Raw genomic sequence first — 21,725 nt, forward strand, 5'->3', positions numbered from 1 at the left:
ATGACAATAACAAACAGTAATTTCAATACTAAATGAATTTTTACACCGATTCCAGACGCAGTGACTTCTTGTTACAGCAGCAACACTTAAGTGGAAGTCATAAATATATGTTTGATATCACACAAAACTATCTTAACTGTTACACAGAAAGCGTTTTACTGTCGATTCCCCTATGTATGGCTGGGTAACTCAGTTTAAAGCTCACTTGGAAAGCAAGGACATGCCACCACACAGTGGACCAAGCCTTGTAAAGTACCTGGTGTTCAAACAAACCTTTGGGTTGGAGACAGCATTACCTACTGACAGCATTACCTACTGACTTTCTTCGTAGTCCTGCCAAAATCTCATGCTTCATTTTGTGTGAAGTATCTGTTATAACATCTCATGTTTATTTTAAAGACTCCAATGTAGCAAAGTATTTTTAGTGTGATGTATTTTAATATGCTATCCTCTGCCATTCTTAGTAAGACAGCAATGTACCTGTTCCTTTATTCTCTGATTGAGCAATTGTCTTTGTCACTGCGATGGCATGGACATTATCAGAGATTGTTCTGGTTACTTATTCATAGCAGATAGACACTTTTGGTAATAGGCTCAGCTGTCATTTTGTGGAGGCTTGACTTCTAATGTATTTAGCACATAAAAGTAGCAAATATGATTGTGTGTTCAGAAAAATAATAAAAAAGATAGCAAAAAGGTAAAGAAAGCTTTCTCTTTATCATTTAATAGTCATAACTAATCCCCTCGGATTTCCATATTTGCAGAATAAGCTGCCAGACAGCGGTGGGGTTGTGGAGAAAGAGAATTTTTCTCCTATCTCATAATTTCATTAGTCAAGAGCATAATAACAACATCAAGGAGACTTCAAATCTAATACAATATTCATTTATTAAATCACAGTGAGACATGAAACAGTCTATCAGAAAGGAAAAAAGAAAGTTTGTTTAAATCTAGTAATCCTAAAAGGTAATCTTTAAGATATTCTTCTAAACTTAATTGTGCAATCCATAAACCCACAATCATTTGCATATGACTGTGTGTTCTCTGTGAACATCACACTTCTCGCATTGAAAAATTCGTAGTCTGAGTAATTATGCTTACACTGTTAAAGGATGTTCTATGAGGAAAAAAATATTTGCGTGAATGAAAGTAAGGCAGTTATGAACCCTGGGAAAGATGTGTTTACATATCAAAGTGCATTATTTATTACTCTGAACACGGTAATATGGTTTTCCTTGCAATGACCTAATAAACTATTGAGATGAATGGGAGACCTGTATTTTAAACTGAATTTAAAAATGCATCAGCTGAAAATATTCACATATAATGAACTATCAAATTCTGTTAACGTGACCAAAATATGATTCTAAGCCTTAAACCAGAAGAATTTTAACCATTTATACAAATAAAAACCTTAAAAACAATGCAACTGTTGTTGAAATCTTACAATAAAACTGAGTGGATTCTGGCGACATTAAGATATCACTAGGAAACTCAGTGCTTAAATAATCCAATTATGAGGTTAACTAACAGCTCTTAATGCACTATACGCAAAAATTTATTAGGTAAAAATTACATTACCTGTCCAAGTACAGGACTAGCCATTTCATCAAGCACCTGTGGACCAACATCACCAGAAACTTCCACAACAGAACCATTATCACTGACGTTTTCTGGAACTTCTGCAATTCCCCTTAAAAAGAGATTAACAGTATATTACAAATAATTACATAATCACTAAGAAGCAACTGAATTAAGTGTGGAAAAGCATGAGATTATGAATCTGAGCAAAAATATGATTCTAGATAAATCAGATCCATTAATGTGGCACAAATAAGATCAACTAGTTCTTTAGCCTTAGAATTTAGTTTCCACATTCTGAGTAAAGAACTGACACACACACACACACACACACACACACACACACACACACACACACACTTACTGGAAAGTTGGGAGAGATTAGAAGTATATGAAGCAGACGATGTCAGAGGCATGAAATGAAAAAAATAGTGCGGTAAATTTCCAACAATTCAATGGGAGAGCTCTGTGCAAGGTGTGTTCCGCATCTGACAAAGTTCAATCAAATTCAAATGCCATAACTATTTGTCAAAAATGGGTGGACCACTTTGAAAAAGAGTTTGAATTATTGTGTGTACTAATTTGTTTTATGACTGAAGTAGCTGGCTGCTATATGATATATGAGAAAAAAGTCAGAATAACTTAATTCTTTGTGCATGTTATCTACACACTGGAAAAAGTGCTGGATGAAGGGCATTAACATAAAAGCAAATTATGTTGAAAACAAAGTGAACTTTTAAGTAAAAAGATCTCACAGTCTGACCATCATTGTTTCATATTGTCTCCACTGGGGGGTACTACGGGAACAAGTTAATCTTCTTCACATTTGTCCTGTATGGAAAGAATTTGGAAATAGGGACACTACATGTCCAATATAAATCCAAGATAGTATTCTCTGCAACAGATGAGGTCATGAAATAAGCAAATTATCATTCTTCCCAGATGGGTTCAGCTATTTGACTTATTTCAGTAGTAATCTCAGAGGCACCCTTTTGTCTGTCTATAGGTTCATTAACCCCTTAAAAATCATTGATGTATCATGTTTGACCCTTGGTAAACATACTCAGCTTCATGTAACTCAAAATATGAGAAAATAAGTTACATGTGCAATGGACAGCAACACTACTACATTCCACAGAGTAGAATAACAGATCTGAATAAATCCCTGCAAAGTAAGCATATGAACCATTGAAACACAAACATTGCCACATACAGACCTCTGTCTGGGCTTTATAGCCCTCAAATAAATAATTGTTTTAAAATATTTCACATTTCACTGATAGTAAGTCACAGAACAGAAAAATAATCTTACTCAAGTTGTCGTTTAGCTTGAGACTCTGCTATGATAACATCAGGAGGAAAAGCAGATGAATCCTCCAGGACTGTTACAGGACTATCTATAAATTCCACGTAGGATTCAGGAAACCAGCCAGTTTGTCCCCTTAGTTCTCCTGCTAACCATCCAGGTTCAGCATTTTGGTTGGCAGCAACCTATTAAATAATTACATTTTTATTTGTTTATGGTAAGGAATATGACACAGCACAAACCATAACTTAAACATATAGTTACCATAATTATATCTCCTGGCTGGAATGACAGTTCATCACTGTTACGAGCAACAAACTCGTAAAGGGCACGGTATTTGAGCAAGTTTCCATTTACCGCTGCAAAAAAAGAACAATGGTAATATTCAGTTAAGCTTCTATTTTTAAGGGAAGCAGCAAACGCAAAGACAAGTTGGTAACTTGAGGCAACCTTCCTACCATTCAGTTTCTCTCAAATAGTCGCAAGGAGGTCACTAGACTTGTATATAGAAAGTGATCAACTGGCTTCCATAGGCAACAAAAATTTTATCTTCAATATTTCATCTGATTACTGATTGAATTAAAAAATTTAAAATGGCGTCACAGTCTACTCATTAAGAAATATACTCTTATGATAAATGTTTAACATAAAAAGACAAGCTTTACAGCCAGAAACTGTTTGTTTGTCTTGAGCCAGCATAACCGATAGCACACAAATGTATGGACTTCAGTCATCCAGTATTTGAGAATGAGAGAACTAAGCAACTTCAAACAAACTTTACACATAGTTTCAATTCTTTTTCTCACTGACATCCCCCATAATGCAATTAAAGAAAAACCTGCAATTTTGTCCATTATAAATGGTTTTAAGAAAGTGTACGACAGTAAAGCTAACACACAAGGCAAAACTTCAGGCATATCAAAAACAGTATGTAAAAATGGCATAGTACACAGAGAAAATGCAACTGAAAATGGGAACCATTTCCCAAAATGTGTTGCATAAGCTATGAATAAAAGAAAATCATGACTGGTAGCAAAACCCATTGAAAGGAAAACAGTTTATCATTTACAACATATTTGATGTTAATGCATTAAAACTTCAGCACTAGACACGGAATTTTGTTTTATTACTCCTTTACTACTAACTCTATTCATAAGACACTTTGCAGATGGTATCTACCTGAATGTACCTGGAAAATTATATCATTGAGATGCACATTTAACACAGTAACTCATTTGTAAAGCAATCAGATGTCTGAAGCTGTTTTATACGTGGCAATTAGATTCTTTAAAGAGCCAGAGGTTATCAGTATCCTTATAGTGCGAATGTTGCTGGTAGATTTGGCAGTGACCCAACACATTGGTACAACATCAGGTGAGCAAGAACATGGCAAATTTCACTTTGGAAACTGTGAGTTAAGACATCTGCAGTCATCATTGGGGGAATGGATTTGGAAGGGGTGACAGAACAGATAAAATGGTTGTCTCGGGAATAGGGTGTGGGTGCAGAGGGTTAGTGGAGAGTTATGTCTATAAGATTATGGAAACAGAGGATGTGTTGCAAGGATAACTGCTGTATGACACCGCTGCATTCACAGGCGGCACTGCTTCTGATACAACATGATAAGCCTGAGATGGGACTGGAATAAGATGTGCTGGGTGGGTGAATCTAACAGGTCTTGCACAAGGTCTTCCACAGGGATATAACCCATATGGCAAGGGGTAAAGAGTGCAAGTGGCATAGTGATGGACCATGATATTGTGCAGGTCATGTGGGCAGCAGAATACCAGTTTAGGAGGAATGTAAAGGATTGTGGGTAGAGTATATGTCATTTCCTGGCACAATGATAGTCAAAGGCCTGGTGAAGGATGTGATTCAGGTGTTCCACTCCATATTGGCGTTGGGATGAGGTGGGGTGAGGGGGACTATTTGGAAAGTGTGGGGGATGTGGAATGGGAAAAACATTTGTGAAGTAAGTTTGGGAGATAGCACCTGTGTATGAGGCTTACTGAGAGCTTCCGCACAGTGGGCAAGGCATTCCTTGTCATGCACATGCAACATCCAAGGGTGATCACACTATATAGGAATTATTTTTTGGTTTGGAAGGGATGACAGCTGTCAAAATGCAAGTGCTGTTGATGGTTAGTGGAATTGATATGAATAGAAGTATGGATAGAACCATTAGTGAGGTACAGGTTAACATCCACAAAACATACCATGCTGTGCCAAGGAGGACCAGCTGAACTGGATAGTAGAGATGAGACTGTAGGAACGAAGACAGGATGTCTTAGCCCTGGATCCAGATCATGATGGTAATGTTAATGAACTTGAACCAGACATGGGGTTTGTGGTTTTGGGATACACGAAAGATTTCTTCTACATGGCCCATTAAATGATTGGCATTGGAGGATGTCAAACCGGTGGCCATGAGTGGGCCACAGATTCGTTTGTATATCTTCCCAGCAAAGAAGTAGTACTTGAATGTTAGCCCTGTTATGGTCCAGTCACATTAATTTGACGTCAGTCTATGTTCAATGTCACTGAGCAGTAACCATTCACAGATGGCATGGGGCAGTACTACAGTGGAAGGTATATAAAGTACTTCAGGAAAAAAAAAAGTGCAGTCTTTGTCATAATGCACAAAATGAGCAATTTAACTGACATCCCAAAAGGGCATGACCACTGGCTTTAGAGCTAGGGTGGAAACATTTCCGAAACAGCTTACTTTGTAAATTGTTCCCGTGCCACCGTGGCCAAAGTATACGCGCACATGGCAAAGTGGCGCTATCCAAAATTGGGACTGAGGCAACTGGGGCCCACAACAGGCCATACATGACAGGGGTAAACGAAGGTTGCAGAGATACCTACAGGTGAATAGACACGCAACTGCTGGGCAACTGACAGTACAGATGAACTATGGGGTTACCAACAGTGTCTCCTCAACAACCATTCCACGAATGTTGCTGCTGTTCATCGACAACGAAGGTTGGATTTTGCATTTTGATACTGTGACTAGACCACTGAGTGTCAAAAGGTGGCTTTTTCAGCTTAATCATGGTTTATGCTCCATGTGACAGATGGCTGTTGGCACGTACGGTGTGAAACTTCTGAAAGCAACCACCCAGCAACAATCATCGGAAAAGTGCAGGGAGGGGAAGGGAGTGTTATTGTCTGGGACAATGATTTCATGGCATTCCCCGAGTGATCTCATGATTTTGAAAGGCACAATAGATCAACAGAAGTATGAATCTGTCCTTTGGGGACCATGTCCACCCCCACTTTTCCTTGGCATAATGGCATGTACTGGCAGGACAGTGCAATTAGTCACACAGTTCACAGTGCACCTGTGTGGTTTGAACAGAACCAGGATAAGTTTGCCATACTCTCCTGGCCACTAAATTCCCCAGATATAAACCCAATTGAGAATCTGTGGGACCACCTCATTTGGGCTGGTAACACCGTGGACCCTAAACTGAGAAACCTAGTGCAGCAGGCAACAGCACTAGAGTCATCATGGCTCCACATTCCTGTCGATACCTTCCAGAACTTCATTGACGAAGGTGGTTATTCAAGTTTTTGACAGGTGATCACATTAATATGACAGGACAGGGTAACTGGTTAGATGTATACGGAATAAGGTGGTTGGTCTGGAGTCTGAAGAACATTAGGGGAGCGTAGCAGCAAGGCCATTGACACGGTGGATGTTAGTGTGCAAGGAGGCAGCACCAACAGGACAAGTAGGGATTCAGGTGGTAATGGGGTTTGGTTGGCAAGAGTTAATAGAGGCAGTCATTTATATTTTTAATAAGAGAGGCTAGGCTATGGGCAACTTGTCCGAGGTATTGGTTGAGAAGAGCAGAGCTTCTTTCTACGCATGAAAATTCCTGTCTCTGGACATAATCCTTGTTTTCACAATGACATTCAAACTTTCAGAGTCTGTCAATCTCTATCCCTCAATTACCTTATACTACAGAAGCCAATCTACACTGTGTGTGCATTGCCAAATCGCATTTGCTCCCTCTTCAAGATACTGTTGTGACCTGGGGAGCTGGGGTTGCATTGTGAACAGGGGGCAAAGAACAGATTGTGGGTGAGCGGTTCAGTTTACATCTTGACGCATCAGTAACACAGTGGTATCTGCAGTAACATTTGTTTCTCCTGTTGAGTTAACAGACTTAGAAATATCTTCAGAGCATCAGTTAGTAGTCGGATGTAAGTGCATGTGCCACGAAGAAGTGCTGATGTGCTATCAGCAAGACATGACATTGCTCCATGGATCAGTACTACAGTCACTTTATGTGCTGATGGCATCACAAGTACGATAAAGCATTGCCCACCAAATATTCTGCGATACAGTGCAGCTCCCAGCTCAGCACTCTTGAAGAAAGCCAATCACACCCCCTAGGTGGAGACGGCAGACTGTGGTCCAAGTTGCTGACTGCTGTGAAGACAAGGCCCGTCATCCACCATGGATTGACCAAGACTACAGCAGGTGTTCATGAGTTGGCCAGGTGACTCAGGAGTTGGGAAGGAGGATGCACTAACATGCAATGCACGGTCAGTTTGGAGATCGCATCTTGCAGACCATCCATGATGACCCGTAGTGGAGAAGGGGTGGTCACATGCCAGTCTTCTCATCTGCAATGACCCATTGGACAGCAATGACAGACCATGACTGTGGTATGCATCAGGCTGGTTGCAGTTTTCTGTTTAAGTGAGCAAGCAGGTAACAGGCAGCTCATCTATTTGCTTGTTGTGGTTTCACTGAAACAAAACAGACTGCTACTCTCTCTGGTTCTTGCAACATGAACAGAATGGCAGCATGAGAAAGTGTCTTTGAGCTCCGAAAGTCTTGTTATTTAAAGGACTGAGCCCACACCTACGACATTGTGGTTCTCGGTGTATCAGCACATTTTCCCTCATATATTAGACCCTTCAACACTCCTTGCCTTGCTGTGGTGATTCAATAATTATTCTGGGTTGCTGAGCTTGGGTCTTTTTGACTACATTTGACTTTGCAGTGGTGAAGTTACGTAGTGTTACATCACAGTGCCTTGTTATGGAGCACTGCAACATTTGAACTTCTGCAATCCTTACTTGGTGGTTGTGTGGTAATGCTCGCCTCTGTTCCTGATGTCTGTTATGTCGGCAGTACACCTTGTTGACATTGCTGCTGGCACACCAGCCCAGAGCTAGCCTTCTCTGTTCTGAGATCATCTGGTAGAACCTTTTTTTAAAAAATTAAACAAGCACAATAAAATTATTCTGCTGTACAATAATACTGTGCAACATCAACTACCTACAACACATCTCCTAAATTGAAACATTGCAAGAGCATTCCACCAGCCCCAAAAATTATTAAATTTATTGACATCCTACTCTCACATTGGAGCATTACTATCCATCAATACCAATCACATTCCAATGAACTCCTTTGCCAACTGCTCATAACACTAAACCCTGTCTTGTTGACCTTTCACATTACCCATATCCCCCGAAACTCCTATCATCCTATGAAAATCAGGACCTATATAAACCCAAAACATTGTTGCCAACCTACCCACCAAATATCTCATCCGTACAGAAGTTCCAGTCCTATCCAAAGGTCTCACCTTCAGTCCCACATCCAAGTTCTACCACATTTGACTTGTCCAAGACCTTATCTTGATCCCTACTGTGGAAACACTTCTTCGCTATCAATCCCTCCAACTAAAGCCAACCAAATACCAACACACAACTTTTCTCTTCCAGTTCGTATTACCACCCTACTGAGACCCTCTCCCTCCAAACCACGCCAAGGTTACATTTCAGGAATTCCTTGTCTCCAATTTGGTGTTACCATCTTTCACCAGATACTTTCCCAAGAACAGAAACGTCTCAATGGAAGAACAAACAGTCATTCACAACCTCAAGACAGGCCCAGATTTAATCATCCGCCCTGCGGACTAAAGCTCCACCACTATAGTAATGAATCACAGTGACTAACTGACAGGAGGTGTTTGCCAAATCTATCACAGTGATCCTATTTGTAAGTCAAAGATAGCCTCTCATCCCTATTGAAAGCACCCATCCTATCCCAGAATTATTTCTTCTCGAATCAGTTTCCCTCCTCACTCCAATAATTTTCCACGTGCCCACCTTCTACATACTTCCCAAAATCCATAAACAGAACAATCTTACATGCCCCACTGCAGCTGGTTACTGTGCTCAAAATAAAAGAATGGCCACATTGGTTGACCAACACCTCCAACCAATTGCATGTAGCCCGGCCTCTTATATTTAACGTACAAGCTATTTCCTTCACGGACTCAAAAATTCCCACCTAATTACCATGTGGATCCCCATTTGTCACTGCTGCTGCAGCCACTTCTGATATTGAGCACTCTCTCTTTTAGAGTCCTCCCAATTCTAAAGCAATCATCATATTTCTTATACATCTAACCAATTAGATCCTCACACATTACTACTGCTTTGATGGGAGTGCACACAAACAAATTCGTGGTGTGGCCATGTGCACTTCCATGAAATTGATGGTTAGTGCATCTGTTACTGACAAAAGTATGGATGGGACTGTCCGATACATGGTGGGCAATGTCAAGGAAGGTAGTTCATTGGGGTGAGGAGAACCAGATGACGTGAATGGGAAAGAAGACGTTGAAGCTGTGGACGAATGAGTGCGCTTGTATTGGCCTGTGTGCAGATAATGGAGATATCTTTAATAAACCATTGTCAGACAAGGGGTTTGATGTTTTGGGAGATTGGAAAGGTTCTTGGAAGATAGCACATACACAGATTTTCATAGGAGGGCGCCATGGAAGTGCCCATGTCCACTCCACTAATTTGTTTGTGTGTGTCCCCACCAAAGTAGTAGTAATGTGTGAGGATGTAATTGATTAATGTATATGTAATGTGATGTTTGATTTAGAGCTGGAAGGACTTTGGAAAAGAGAATGATTGGTATCAGAAATGGCATCAGCAGGAATCCAGATGGTAATTAGGTGGGGAGACTTTGGAGAGTCTGTGAAGGAAATGGTTCGTATCTTTAATATGAGAGGCCAAGCTATGTGCAATTGGTTGGAGGTGTTGGTCAACCAAAGTTGCATTTTGACAGTTATCATCCCTTCTACTGCTAAAAAATCGCTCTCTTATAGTAGGCTAACCACACGCAGATGTTACATCTGCAGTGATGAGAATTCCTTTGATGACTAAACCTAATGGTGCTGAAGGTATGAAATGAGCGAGAAGCAGCACTTGTCACAAGGATGATTTAACTTTGTGAAACACAGTTAACATCTCTGGAGTCCATACAAAAAAATCGCTGTCCCTGTAAATCGCTACCTGAAAGCACTGCTGTGAGCTGTGTCCATGCCTCGGCCACCTGTAAAAACTGACCACTCCCAAGAAACGGCATAACTGTATGTGTTTCCAGAAGTGGTACTGTCTGCAACAAGTCTCCTTTAGATTACAAGGGTTTAATTCTTTCCAGGGTTATTCGATGTCCTAAAAAATTAACTGTGTCTTTGTCAAGAATACATTTGTCTTTACTTGTCTGCAATCCATATTCATCAAGTCTTCCAAAAATCATCTGTAAGTGGTTTTTGTGCTCAGAAGCAGAAGTAGAAAAATTTAACACATCGTCCAGATAAGCAAAACAGAAGTTCAAGCAGTGTAGGACCTCATCAACGAACCACTGCAATGTCTGTACAGCATTCATAATTCCAAACGGCATTTGCACATATTCAGATCAGCTAAAATACATGATAACCGCACTATTTTCACATCACATCATCTGGTGCTACCAGAACCTCATGATAAGCCTTCCAAAAAACGATAACACTTAACACCTCAGAGCCAGCCGCTGTGGTTGTAAGATCATGCAAGTGCGGAGTTAGATAGCGATTTGGTGCACTATTGCATTCAGGGCACACGAGTCTCCACAAGACCTGTGTTTTGGTACTCATCGACACGGCAGCATTTCGCAGCATCCTTGGAGATGGGAACTTGCCCTTCAGTATATCCTCTCATCTCGTTACCCACCAGGCCTCAACCTCCGCTAATTTCAAGTTGCCACCGCTCATACCTCACCTGTCATTCAACAACATCCTTGCCTCTGTACTTCCGCCTCAACTGACATCTCTGCCCAAACTCTTTGCCTTTACAAATGTCTGCTTGTGTCTGTGTATATGCGGATGGATATGTGTGTGTGTGCGAGTGTATACCTGTCCTTTTTTCCCCCTAAGGTAAGTCTTTCCGCTCCCGGGATTGGAATGACTCCTTACCCTCTCCCTTAAAACCCAAATCCTTTTGTCTTTCCCTCTCCTTCCCTCTTTCCTGACGAGGCAACCGTTGGTTGCGAAAGCTAGACTTTTGTGTGTATGTTTGTGTGTCTATCGACCTGCCAGCGCTTTTGTTTGGTAAGTCTCATCATCTTTCTTTTTAAACATATTTTTCCCACGTGGAATGTTTCCCTCTATTATATATATATATATATATATATATATATATATATATATATATATATATATATATATATATATATATATATATATATATATATATATAACAATGTCTAAAAAGTTGCCAAGGTAATCCCATTCCTGATGTCCAGGCGGAGCTTCAAGGAATCCTCAGAACCTTAGGCCCCCTACAAAATCTTTCACCTGACTCCATCAACCTCCTCCTGACTCCACCGACACCCCTACCTTCTACCTTCTTCCTAATATATATATATATATATATATATATATATATATATAGTTATAATAGAAGGAAACATTCCACGAAGGAAAAATATATCTAAAGACAAAGATGATGTGACTTACCAAATGAAAGTGCTGGCAGGTCGACAGACACACAAATGAACACAAACATACACACAAAATTCAAGCTTTCGCAACAAACTGTTGCCTCATCAGGAAAGAGGGAAGGAGAGGGAAAGACGAAAGGATGTGGGTTTTAAGGGAGAGGGTAAGGAGTCATTCCAGTCCCGGGAGCGGAAAGACTTACCTTAGGGGGAAAAAAGGACGGGTACACACTCGCACACACACACATATCCATCCACACATATACAGACACAAGCAGACATATTTAAAGACAAAGAGTTTGGGCAGAGATGTCAGTCGAAGCAGAAGTGCAGAGGCAAAGACGTTGTTGAATGACAGGTGAGGTATGAGTGGCGGCAACTTGAAATTAGCGGAGATTGAGGCCTGGTGGATAACGGGAAGAGAGGATATATTGAAGAGCAAGTTCCCATCTCCGGAGTTCGGATAGGTTGGTATTAGTAGGAAGTATCCAGATAACCCGGACGGTGTAACACTGCGCCAAGATGTGCTGGTCGTGCACCAAGGCATGTTTAGCCACAGGGTGATCCTCATTACCAACAAACACTGTCTGCCTGTGTCCATTCATGCGAATGGACAGTTTGTTGCTGGTCATTCCCACATAGAATGCATCACAGTGTAGGCAGGTCAGTTGGTAGATCACGTGGGTGCTTTCACACGTGGCTCTGCCTTTGATTGTGTACACCTTCCGGGTTACAGGACTGGAGTAGGTGGTGGTGGGAGGGTGCATGGGACAGGTTTTACACCGGGGGCGGTTACAAGGGTAGGAGCCAGAGGGTAGGGAAGGTGGTTTGGGGATTTCATGGGGATGAACTAAGAGGTTACGAAGGTTAGGTGGACGGCGGAAAGACACTCTTGGTGGAGTGGGGAGGATTTCATGAAGGATGGATCTCATTTATATATATATATATATATATATATATATATATATATTGGTCTTGTATGGATGGATGGATATGTGTGTTTGTGCGCGCGAGTGTATACCTGTCCTTTTTTCCCCCTAAGGTAAGTCTTTCCGCTCCCGGGATTGGAATGACTCCTTACCCTCTCCCTTAAAACCCATATCCTTTTGTCTTTCCTTCTCCTTCCCTCTTTCCTGACGAGGCAACCGTTGGTTGCGAAAGCTAGATTTTGTGTGTATGTTTGTGTTTGTTTGTGTGTCTATCGACCTGCCAGCGCTTCTGTTTGGTAAGTCTCATCATCTTTCTTTTTAAATATATATATATATATATATATATATAATGTGACTTACCAAACGAAAGCGCTGGCAGGTCGATAGACACACAAACAAACACCAACATACACACAAAATTCAAGCTTTCGCAACCAACTGTTGCTTCATCAGGAAGGAGGGAAGGAGAGGGAAAGACGAAAGGATGTAGGTTTTAAGGGAGAGGGTAAGGAGTCATTCCAATACCGGGAGCGGAAAGACTTACCTTAGGGGGAAAAAAGGACAGGTATACACTGGCGCGCGCACACATACACACACATATCCATCCGCACATACACAGACACAAGCAGACATTTGTAAAGGCAAAAAGTTTGGGCAGAGATGTCAGTCGAGACGGCGGAAGTACAGAGGCAAAGCAGAGTTGGTATATGTCTGCTTGTGTGTGTGTGTGTGTGTGTGTGTGTGCGCGCGAGTGTATACCTGTCCATTTTTCCCCCTAAGGTAAGTCTTTCCGCTCCCGGGATTGGAATGACTCCCTTAAAACCCACATCCTTTCATCTTTCCCTCTCCTTCCCTCTTTCTTGACGAAGCAACCAACGGTTGCGAAAGCTAGAATTTTGTGTGTATGTTTGTGTTTGTTTGTTTGTGTGTGTGTCTATCGACGTGCCAGCACTTTCGTTTGGTAAGTCACATCATCTTTGTTTTATATATATATATATATATATATATATATATATATATATATATATATATATATATATATGAGTGTCGTGTAATATTTTGTCTAATGTAATAAAGACCTGACATGTTACACATCATTACGAAATGTGGTATTCATGATCTATGGAACAAGTACTAATCTAATCTAAACCACAGCAAGAAATATACACAATTATCTTCTGAATGAAAAAGTTTCCATTGCGTATTACTGTGCAAGTTTTCACAAATTACACTGGAAAACCTTCTCAGCATAGTCTGAAAAAATAATCCAGTTACAGAGTCCTTCAATTTTAGGACAATTCTGCGATTTATTGCTAGGTCACAGTACTTTCCTCCCATTTGCCAGGCAATGCAATTTTCAGGATTTATTATTTCTGGAAAATAAAAATCTGGGTTGTTTTTGAAGCACAAAGGGACCACAAACATATCAACTTTTGGGAAGGTTCCACTACCAACCTTCACTAAATCCCTTTCCACTGATACTTCAGAGTTGTAAATGCATTTCTCACCACCAAATAACTAAACGGTTTGCAGAAAAATTATGGCAGTAACTTCAGCTAATACTCTTATAACACACGCATATAGCTTCATTTTACTCCTAGCCTGTGATGTCATCAGAACTTCAGCCAATAACAGCGCATTTTCAATCATATGCCAAAATCTTGAAATTCAATGATTTTTAAGTTTCAGTTACATAAAAATAGCTGATATTTTGTGAGAATATTGACAGAAAACTTTATTTGAATGTAATAATCATTCATTCAGAATAAAAACAATTCAAACCATATTTTTAACACACAAAAATAGCCTCTTCTGGCACAGAATTGTATATGAGCATGACCACCAACCATTTGTCTACCTGAGTGAATGGCCACCAGCTAACTGTGGACAAGAGCAGAGTTGACCACACAGTGGTTATCAAGCTGCAGAACACAACATGTTCTATTTCAATGGCTGTTTAACAACCCTTGTCATCTGGATCTTTCCCCAGGACCAGATTTTCTGACCTATATAGAGTAGCCCTGAACCATGAACCATGGACCTTGTCGTTGGTGGGGAGGCTTGCGTGCCTCAATGATATAGATAACCGTACCGTAGGTGCAACCACAGCGGAGGGGTATCTGTTGAGAGACCAGACAAACGTGTGGTTCCTGAAGAGGGGCAGCAGCCTTTTCAGTATGTGCAGGGGCAACAGTCTGGATGATTGACTGATCTGGCCTTGTAACACTAACCAAAACGGCCTTGCCGTGCTGGTACTGCGAACGGCTGAAAGCAAGGGGGAACTAAGGCCGTAATTTTTCCTGAGGGCCTGCAGCTTTACTGTATGGTTAAATGATGATGGCATCCTCTTGGGTAAAATATTCCGGAGGTAAAATAGTCCCTCATTGGCATCTCCGGGCGGGGACTACTCAAGAGGACGTCGTTATCAGGAGAAAGAAAACTGGCGTTCTACGGATCGGAGCGTGGAATGTCATATCCCCTAATCGGGCAGGTAGGTTAAAAAATCTAAAAAGGGAAATGGATAGGTTAAAGTTAGATATAGTGGGAATTAGTGAAGTTTGGTGGCAGGAGGAACAAGACTTTTGGTCCGGTGAGTACAGGGTTATAAATACAAAATCAAATAGGGGTAATGCAGGAGTAGGTTTAATAATGAATAAAAAAAATAGGAGTGTGGGTAAGCTACTACAAACAGCATAGTGAACGCATTATTGTGGCCAAGATAGACACGAAGCCCATACCTACTACAGTAGTAGAAGTTTATATGCCAACTAGCTCTGCAGATGACGAAGAAATTGATGAAATGTATGATGAGATAAAGAAATTATTCAGGTAGTGAAGGGAGACGAAAATGTAATAGTCAGGGGTAACTGGAATTCGAGAGTAGGAAAAGGGAGAGAAGGAAACATAGTAGGTGAATATGGATTGGGGGAGAGAAATGAAAGAGGAAGCCGCCTGGTAGAATTTTTCACAGAGCACAACTTAATCATAGCTAACACTTGGTTTAAGAATCATAAAAGAAGGTTGTATACATGGAAGAATCCTGGAGATACTAGAAAGTATCAGATAGATTATATAATGGTAAGACAGAGATTTAGGAACCAGGTTTTAAATTGTAAAGACATTTCCCGGGGCAGATGTGGACTCTGACCACAATCTATTGGTTATGAACTGTAGATTTAAAACTGAAGAAACTACAAAAAGGTGGGAATTTAAGGAGATGGGACCTGGATAAACTGAAAGAACCAGAGGTTGTACAGAGTTTCAGGGAGAGCATAAGGGAACAATTGACAAGAATGGGGGAAAGAAATACAGTAGAAGAAGAATGGGTAGCTTTGAGGGATGAAATAGTGAAGGCAGCGGAGGATCAAATAGGTAAAAAGACGAGGGCTGGTAGAAACCCTTGGGTAACAGAAGAAATATTGAATTTAATTGATGAAAGGAGAAAATATAAAAATGCACTAAATGAAGCAGGCAAAAAGGAATACAAACGTCTCAAAAATAAGATCGACAGGAAGTGCAAAATGGCTAAGCAGGGATGGCTAGAGCACAAATGTAAGGATGTAGAGGCTTATATCACTAGGGGTAAGATAGATACTGCCTACAGGAAAATTAAAGAGACATTTGGAGATAAGAGAACCACATGCACGAACATCAAGAGCTCAGATGGAAACCCAGTTCTAAGCAAAGAAGGGAAAGCAGAAAGGTGGAAGGAGTATATAGAGGGTCTATACAAGGGCGATGTACTTGAGGACAATATTATGGAAATGGAAGAGGATGTAGATGAAGATGAAATGGGAGATATGATACTGCGTGAAGAGTTTGACAGAGCACTGAAAGACCTTAGTCGGAACAAGGCCCCCGGAGTAGACAACATTCCATTAGAACTACTGACAGCCTTGGGGGAGCCAGTCCTGACAAAACTCTACCATCTGGTGAGCAAGATGTATGAGACAGGCGAAATACCCTCAGACTTCAAGAAGAATATAATAATCCCAATCCCAAAAAAAGCAGGTGTTGACAGATGTGAAAATTACTGAACTATCAGTTTAATAAGTCACAGCTGCAAAATACTAACGCCAATTCTTTACAGACGAATGGAAAAACTGATAGAAGCCAACCTTGGGGAAGATCAATTTGGATTCTGTAGAAATGTTGGAACATGTGAGCGAATACTGACCCCACGACTTATCTTAGAAGAACGATTAAGGAAAGACAAACCTACGTTTCTAGCATTTGTAGACTTAGAGAAAGCTTTTGACAATGTTGACTGGAATACTTGCTTTCAAATTCTAAAGGTGGCAAGGGTAAAATACAGGGAGCGAAAGGCTATTTACAATTTGTACAGAAAGCAGATGGCAGTTATAAGAGTCGAGGGGTATGAAAGAGAAGCAGTGGTTGGGAAGGGAGTGAGACAGGGTTGTAGCCTATCCCCGATGTTATTCAATCTGTATATTGAGCAAGCAATAAAGGAAACAAAAGAAAAGTTCGGAGTAGGTATTAAAATGCATGGAGAAGAAGTAAAAACTTTGAGGTTCGCCGATGACTTTGTAATTCTGTCAGAGACAGCAAAGGACTTGGAAGAGCTGTTGAACGGAATGGACAGTGTCTTGAAAAGAGGATATAAGATGAACATCAACAAAAGTAAAACGAGGATAATGGAATGTAGTCGAATTAAGTCGGGTGATGCTGAGGGAATTAGATTAGGAAATGAGACACTTAAAGTAGTAAAGGAGTTTTGCTATTTGGGGAGCAAAATAAATTATGATGGTCGAAGTAGAGAGGATATAAAATGTAGACTGGCAATGGCAAGGAAAGCGTTTCTGAAGAAGAGAATTTTGTTAACATCGAGTATAGATTTAAATGTCAGGAAGTCGTTTCTGAAAATATTTGTATGGAGTGTAGCCATGTATGGAAGTCAAACGTGGATGATAAATAGTTAAGACAAGAAGAGAATAGAAGCTTTCGAAATGTGGTGCTACAGAAGAATGCTGAAGATTAGATGGGTAGACCACATAACTAATGAGGAGGTATTGAATAGAATTGGGGAGAAGAGGAGCTTGTGGCACAACTTGACTAGAAGAAGAGATCGGTTGGTAGGACATGTTCCGAGACATCGAGGGATAACCAATTTAGTATTGGAGGGCAGCGTGGAGGGTAAAAATCGTAGAGGGAGACCAAGAGATGAATACACTAAGCAGATTCAGAAGGATGTAGGCTGCAGTAGGTACTGGAAGAAGCTTGCACAGGATAGAGTAGCATGGAGAGCTGCATCAAACCAGTCTCAGGACTGAAGACAACAACAACAAACAACAACATAGAGTAGCATTATTCTTTAAACACATCCTCTATTCCTGTAATCCCCTGGCTTCAATCTCTGCTAACTCTCTGCAAAACATCCATCGTTCCCATAATCCTGGGCCACAATCTCCGCAAACCCCCTGCACCCACACCCTCTTCCTCAGTGTCCCATTCCTCTGTTCTGTCACTCCCTCCCAATCCATTCCCATACTTCACTGCCATTGTGTGCTGCACTAACTCAGGTTCCCGTGGCCACATGTCGCATTCCTGCCACATGTATCTACTGCCTCTCCCTCTTGCTTTCCTATCTTGAGCCATCAGCCCGGTCCACTGGAAGCACAGTAAGTGTTCGGATCTTTCCCAAATTTCCACTGAATTCGTCACAGCACTGCATTATGACTTTCATAAAAAACATGGTTTGACAACACTGGGGATTGGATGATGTGAAAACAGTGAAAATTAAATGTGTCTCCATTTTGAAGGCTTGTCAAATTCTAAAGTCGCTGTACTAAGTAACACAATTTTGAAATGAGCCTCCCCAGGTTTCAGGAATTGTAAGTGCAGAATGTCAAAAACAATACATTCAGATTATAATTTGATGTGGTGCAACCCCAATAAATATTCACAGTGTGATATGTGAAACTTCCACTGAGGTACCAAGTCACTGTGATATAGTTTCTCTTCGCTGAGACGTATTCATGATGGTTGTGTGAGTATAAGCCAGTGACCACAAAGGCTGAAAATAAATTCAACAGAAAACAACGTGCAAAAGTTGAGAAGCATGTGTTTGAAAACAATCACTGCATGGCACGTAATGAACTTTTCAAGACTACAGATAATATTAGCATTTCTAAGCAGTTCAGCAACTGGCAGAATGGATATAGGATGGCAGATGAAGAAATGGTGACAAAATTCCTTTGGTTTTGGAACAGGCCAAGATTCATTATGTAAAATGGAATAATAATAATAATAATAATAATAATAATAATAATAATAATAAAAGTGAAAGAAGAAGAAGTATTTTAATAGTGGGAAAGTTTGTGTAACGGGGTCTTCAACTGCTCAATGGTTGTCTGCAGTGCTGAGACACAGAGATGATACTGAAGATCACACATTTTTGCACATTTCAACAAATGGAAATGACCATCTTCAATACAAATACAAGAAATGACATGCTTCAGAACAGTATAAACAAATTACTTTTGTTTACCTGAAGCACTGAATCACAATAATAAGAATTCCATACATCACTGTAGTTTATTACCATGACTTCATGTACAAACTGCACTGAATAATGAACAAAACATAACCTTTGTTTTCAAGACCAAGTCATTCCAAGATAACTGTGAAAATTAAGTCGTGAAGTGTTTTGAATAACTGAAGAGAAAAGTAATGAGACCATCAGGTTTCTCAACACATTTCCAGTTTTAACCACCTATGCAGGGACATCTTTTTTTCTTAGGAGGACGAGCTTGTGACACTATTACCTAGGCCATTTGAAATATGATAAGATATTGTGCCTTAAACCATATACAGTACTTACTCGAATCTAAGCCGCACTTTTTTTACGGTTTTTGTAATCCAAAAAACCGCCTGCAGCTTAGAATCGAGTGCAAAGTAAGCGGAAGTTCTGAAAAATGTTGGTAGGTCCCGCCACAACTAAGATCTGCCGTCAAATATATGTAGCGCTACACGGGCATGCTTTGCAGGCACAAAGATAAATACTGGCGCCAAAACCTCTGCGTCATCGACTGGCAAGACTGTTTGGGATGTTTGTCAATATGGCCAACTCTACGTTCTGAATTTTTTCCTACCTGTGAGAAGAGATGGTTGCTAATAGGGACTTTTATGTATTGTGAATCACATGCAGTATTCTCTTCACCATAAGAATAATACGAATATAAACATTTTGCCATGTACTGTTTCGTGTTTGCTGCTATCTCATTTAAATCCTGTCTGCCTAATAAACTACGAAACTTGAGTGAGACAACAGCAAACGTGAAAGAATATACACTCCTGGAAATGGAAAAAAGAACACATTGACACCGGTGTGTCAGACCCACCATACTTGCTCCGGACACTGCGAGAGGGCTGTACAGGCAATGATCACACGCACGGCACAGCGGACACACCAGGAACCGCGGTGTTGGCCGTCGAATGGCGCTAGCTGCGCAGCATTTGTGCACCGCCGCCGTCAGTGTCAGCCAGTTTGCCGTGGCATACGGAGCTCCATCGCAGTCTTTAACACTGGTAGCATGCCGCGACAGCGTGGACGTGAACCGTATGTGCAGTTGACGGACTTTGAGCGAGGGCGTATAGTGGGCATGCGGGAGGCCGGGTGGACGTACCGCCGAATTGCTCAACACGTGGGGCGTGAGGTCTCCACAGTACATCGATGTTGTCGCCAGTGGTCGGCGGAAGGTGCACGTGCCCGTCGACCTGGGACCGGACCGCAGCGACGCACGGATGCACGCCAAGACCGTAGGATCCTACGCAGTGCCGTAGGGGACCGCACCGCCACTTCCCAGCAAATTAGGGACACTGTTGCTCCTGGGGTATCGGCGAGGACCATTCACAACCGTCTCCATGAAGCTGGGCTACGGTCCTGCACACCGTTAGGCCGTCTTCCGCTCACGCACCAACATCGTGCAGCCCGCCTCCAGAGGTGTCGCGACAGGCGTGAATGGAGGGACGAATGGAGACATGTCGTCTTCAGTGATGAGAGTCGCTTCTGCCTTGGTGCCAATGATGGTCGTATGCGTGTTTGGCGCCGTGCAGGTGAGCGCCACAATCAGGACTGCATACGACCGAGGCACACAGGGCCAACACCCGGCATCATGGTGTGGGGAGCGATCTCCTACACTGGCCGTACACCACTGGTGATCGTCGAGGGGACACTGAATAGTGCACGGTACATCCAAACCGTCATCGAACCCATCGTTCTACCATTCCTAGACCGGCAAGGGAACTTGCTGTTCCAACAGGACAATGCACGTCCGCATGTATCCCGTGCCTCCTAACGTGCTCTAGAAGAGTGTAAGTCAACTACCCTGGCCAGCAAGATCTCCGGATCTGTCCCCCATTGAGCATGTTTGGGACTGGATGAAGCGTCGTCTCACGCGGTCTGCACGTCCAGCACGAACGCTGGTCCAACTGAGGCGCCAGGTGGAAATGGCATGGCAAGCCGTTCCACAGGACTACATCCAGCATCTCTACGATCGTCTCCATGGGAGAATAGCAGCCTGCATTGCTGCGAAAGGTGGATATACACTGTACTAGTGCCGACATTGTGCATGCTCTGTTGCCTGTGTCTATGTGCCTGTGGTTCTGTCAGTGTGATCATGTGATGTATCTGACCCCAGGAATGTGCCAATAAAGTTTCCCCTTCCTGGGACAATGAATTCACGGTGTTCTTATTTCAATTTCCAGGAGTGTACATATCATGTCATGTTTATATTCGTATTAGTCTTATGCCTAATAGTGGTACAGTCAGAAATGAAACACGGCAATTTTTAAATCTAAGATGACTCCAATTTCTGTGCAGAATGTAATGTACTCAAGAGGCGTCTGCAAAGATTTTCAAACGGATAAAAGTTTTCGCTAAACTCTAATGAGACGATTCCTCTCTCTTGTTTTTTAATTGTAAGTGGCGGTAGCGTGCACAAAAGCAAGCCATGCCGCGAGCGGCGACAGGTCGTAAACACACATTATCAGAATGCAACAAACAATACATGAAAGTACAGTAATGCATTTTCAGCTTAGACTGATGTAAACACCTAAAACAAAGAGAACGGCACTTCTCAGATCA

At 41.5% G+C, this 21,725-nt stretch overlaps 1 protein-coding gene across 8 annotated transcripts in view; it reads right to left on the reverse strand.

The window, feature by feature from the left end:
- The window catches only part of LOC126167729 (intersectin-1), a 299,692-nt gene that overhangs the window by 187,268 nt on the left and 90,699 nt on the right, over positions 1-21,725 (reverse strand). For all 8 annotated transcript variants that reach the window (XM_049920505.1, XM_049920504.1, XM_049920503.1 and 5 more), the window contains exons 15-17: positions 3,152-3,246; positions 2,894-3,072; positions 1,582-1,693 (exon numbers count right to left, since the gene is read on the reverse strand). In XM_049920505.1, coding sequence (XP_049776462.1) covers positions 1,582-1,693; positions 2,894-3,072; positions 3,152-3,246 — 386 coding nt within the window. The remainder of the gene's footprint in view (positions 1-1,581; positions 1,694-2,893; positions 3,073-3,151; positions 3,247-21,725) is intronic.

The sequence above is a fragment of the Schistocerca cancellata genome, chromosome 1 (assembly GCF_023864275.1).
Source record: "Schistocerca cancellata isolate TAMUIC-IGC-003103 chromosome 1, iqSchCanc2.1, whole genome shotgun sequence".
In the NCBI taxonomy this organism is placed as follows: domain Eukaryota; kingdom Metazoa; phylum Arthropoda; class Insecta; order Orthoptera; family Acrididae; genus Schistocerca; species Schistocerca cancellata.